This window comes from Triticum aestivum, chromosome 7B (assembly GCF_018294505.1).
Source record: "Triticum aestivum cultivar Chinese Spring chromosome 7B, IWGSC CS RefSeq v2.1, whole genome shotgun sequence".
Classification (NCBI taxonomy): Eukaryota; Viridiplantae; Streptophyta; class Magnoliopsida; order Poales; family Poaceae; genus Triticum; species Triticum aestivum.
In genome coordinates, this window is record NC_057813.1 from 143548872 (window position 1) to 143551528 (window position 2657).

A 2657-nucleotide genomic window follows, 5' to 3' on the forward strand; every position below is an offset into this window, starting at 1 on the left:
ACACGGTTTAGTCGCGTCGTGAATACCACTTTAGGACCATGTGCTTCAGTAGTTATCACTAATACTTATGCATGGACATGTAATTATGCACATCTATTCTTCTCTCACATCAAATCTTTAAATTCACTAAGTTCCTCATGTTTTTAAACTCCATAATTAATGTGTCCGATTCAGTATTTGGTTCATGATTTTGACTGGGTTAATGACTTCTGAAATCAACTAGCGGCAACCACCCTATAAAAATACATTGACAAAAAAAACACTGCGGCATTATAGCAACAATATAGTGCATACAACTACTAGCGTAAGAAACTTTTCTGCATACGTATTGCTTGATTAGTAGATAACACATAATCATATCATCAAAAAAGGCCCACTAAAATTCTGTATTATAAAAAGAAAACACACTCAATTATCTCCCGCACATGCCAAACAAAGTAATATTTTTTCATGAAATCCAAAACACCAACAATGCAATGAAACACGCCCAACCCTTCTCGTAATAAAAAGAATCACACTTGTCTTTTGTGAACACAGTACAATTGAGATTGATGAAGTCACTGAATATTGAGATAGATGAATACCTCCGAGATACTGGGCCGCCACAGAATATTGAGATTGATGAAGTCACCGCAGGCATCTCTTAGTCAAGAGGAACGTCTCTTTCCACTGAACAAACATTATCTTAGTGAAGAGGAACGTCTCCTCCCATTGAACGAACATTGTCAGAAAGCCCGAAATAAATTTGGAAAAATACGACCATCAATGGCAAGTCTAGGACTTGAACTCTAGTGGACTAATTTCACGACAAGGAACCTAACCATCTGAGTTACGCTCACTTCACTCATCACACCTGTCTATCTAATCCTAATGTCTATTTTGCACGTGTGTTCCACAAAATATCAACACAACCCACCTTGCAATAAATTTCGCAGCTAAAGGGCAATAGTATGACGTGGCGGCCCGGGGAGGAAGAGGGAGCGCGCGCTCTGAGGATATTTACACAACCGCTTCTGTGATGGAGAGCCCAGGCCGAGCAGAGCAGATAGATAGCAAGCTTCGAAAGCTAGCTCCCTCCTCGCGGCAGGCTCCACCATCCCTGAGGCACGTGCGAGCAGTGCACGGCATGCAGGAGTTCCAGCCCATCCCCGGCCTGGCCGGGCGGCTGTTCGGCGGCGCGGCGGATCGTCCGGCGGGCCTCCTCCGCCACGGCGGGGCGCCGGAGGAGGTGCGCTGCCCGCGGTGCGACTCGGCCAACACCAAGTTCTGCTACTACAACAACTACAACCTCTCGCAGCCGCGCCACTTCTGCAAGGGCTGCCGCCGGTACTGGACCAAGGGCGGCCTCCTCCGCAACGTCCCCGTCGGGGGCGGGTGCCGCAAGCCCAAGCGAAAAGCCGCCGCCGCCTCCTCCTCCGACGTCGATAAGGACCCCTCCGGCGCCAATAGCGAGGCCAAGAACGCACGCTCCGGCTGCAGTGCTGGCAGCTCCAGCCTCACCTCCGGTGCCTCGTCCGCGTCGACGAACACCGTCAATGACGTTGGTGCATGTGCCGCGGCCCACTCGAGCGGCGGAAGCATGCCGTTCACAGGCCTTGGCCCAAGCACCTTCATCGCAGACGCGCCGCCTCTGCAGCCGCCGACGGCGATGTTCACCGACCAGGCGGCCGCGTTCGCGTCGCTCTTCGGGACGCCGCTTCCGGCCTTCACCTTCTCAGCGCAGCGCAAGGCCGAGGACGACGTTGCCCCTGCAGTCACATCCACAGAACAGCCGTCGTCGGCGTCTTCCACCGCAGACCTGGCGCCGTTCTCCGCACGGTCAACTGGCGCGGCGACGGCATCAGCGTCAGACTGGCCGCCGGCGACGATGATCGACGCCGGGATATTCGACATCGCCGGCGCCGTCGGGAGCGACACGACGTCGTACTGGAACACGGCGAGCTGGACTGACCCGGACGGGACGGTATACCTGCCCTAGCGCGACGCGCGATGACGATCGTGCGCGCGGCCGCCCGCTCAGCCCCGTCGTCGCTTGCTCCAGCTTCGGTCGAAGGCTTGTCTAATCGTAACCACCGCTGTCTTAATCTATACTACACCTTCTAATCCTCTCAGTGTGCCGGCAGCTTGGCTGCTTCTGTCGTTTCTTTCCATGCTAGCAAATTATGGCTGAACTTCATTTTAAAATTTGATTGATTACTACGGGTTTGTTGTAGCCAGCGAGCTTTAGTAGCTGGTAGCTACAATTAATCAGTGTAAATATCATGATCGGTACTCCTAATTCTAATTTCGACGGTGTGGACTGCACTGGTGTACTGATCGGCTAGCTCTCTATATATCTTTGTCATGACACCTGAGGCGGACGCAACTAACTGGCTTACGTCGATTGCTTCTCGGAGTAGGAGGTTGTTGGTTCAGCATGGCCTATGATAACTCGGAGTGGGAGTTTGTTGGTTCAGCTTGGCCTATGACAAGACGGTGTGACACGCTCTTCTACTTACTCCGGATGTGGTTGTTGCTTTAGCACGACACAGTTCTGTTCCGCGGTGATGTGCATTCTTTCTTTCTTTCTTCTTAGCCGGAGCCTTTAATTAAGAAGAAGAGAGTCGTTCGATAATTATCAAACAGAAAAAAAAGAGACAAAAGTCATCACAATCTGC

The 2657-nt window shown here is 51.7% G+C and overlaps 1 protein-coding gene across 1 annotated transcript; it reads left to right on the forward strand.

The window, feature by feature from the left end:
* The first annotated feature begins 997 nt into the window (after positions 1–997).
* LOC123160033 (dof zinc finger protein 4) lies at positions 998–2289 on the forward strand. The gene has a single exon (XM_044577853.1). The coding sequence runs from the start codon at positions 1019–1021 to the stop codon at positions 1976–1978; it is 960 nt and encodes a 319-aa protein (XP_044433788.1). The 5' UTR covers positions 998–1018; the 3' UTR covers positions 1979–2289.
* Positions 2290–2657: the final 368 nt, after the last annotated feature.

Excerpts from the sequence above, each read along its gene's own strand:
- LOC123160033 (XM_044577853.1), top strand. The coding sequence starts at position 1,019 with ATGGAGAGCCCAGGCCGAGCAGAGCAGATAGATAGCAAGCTTCGAAAG.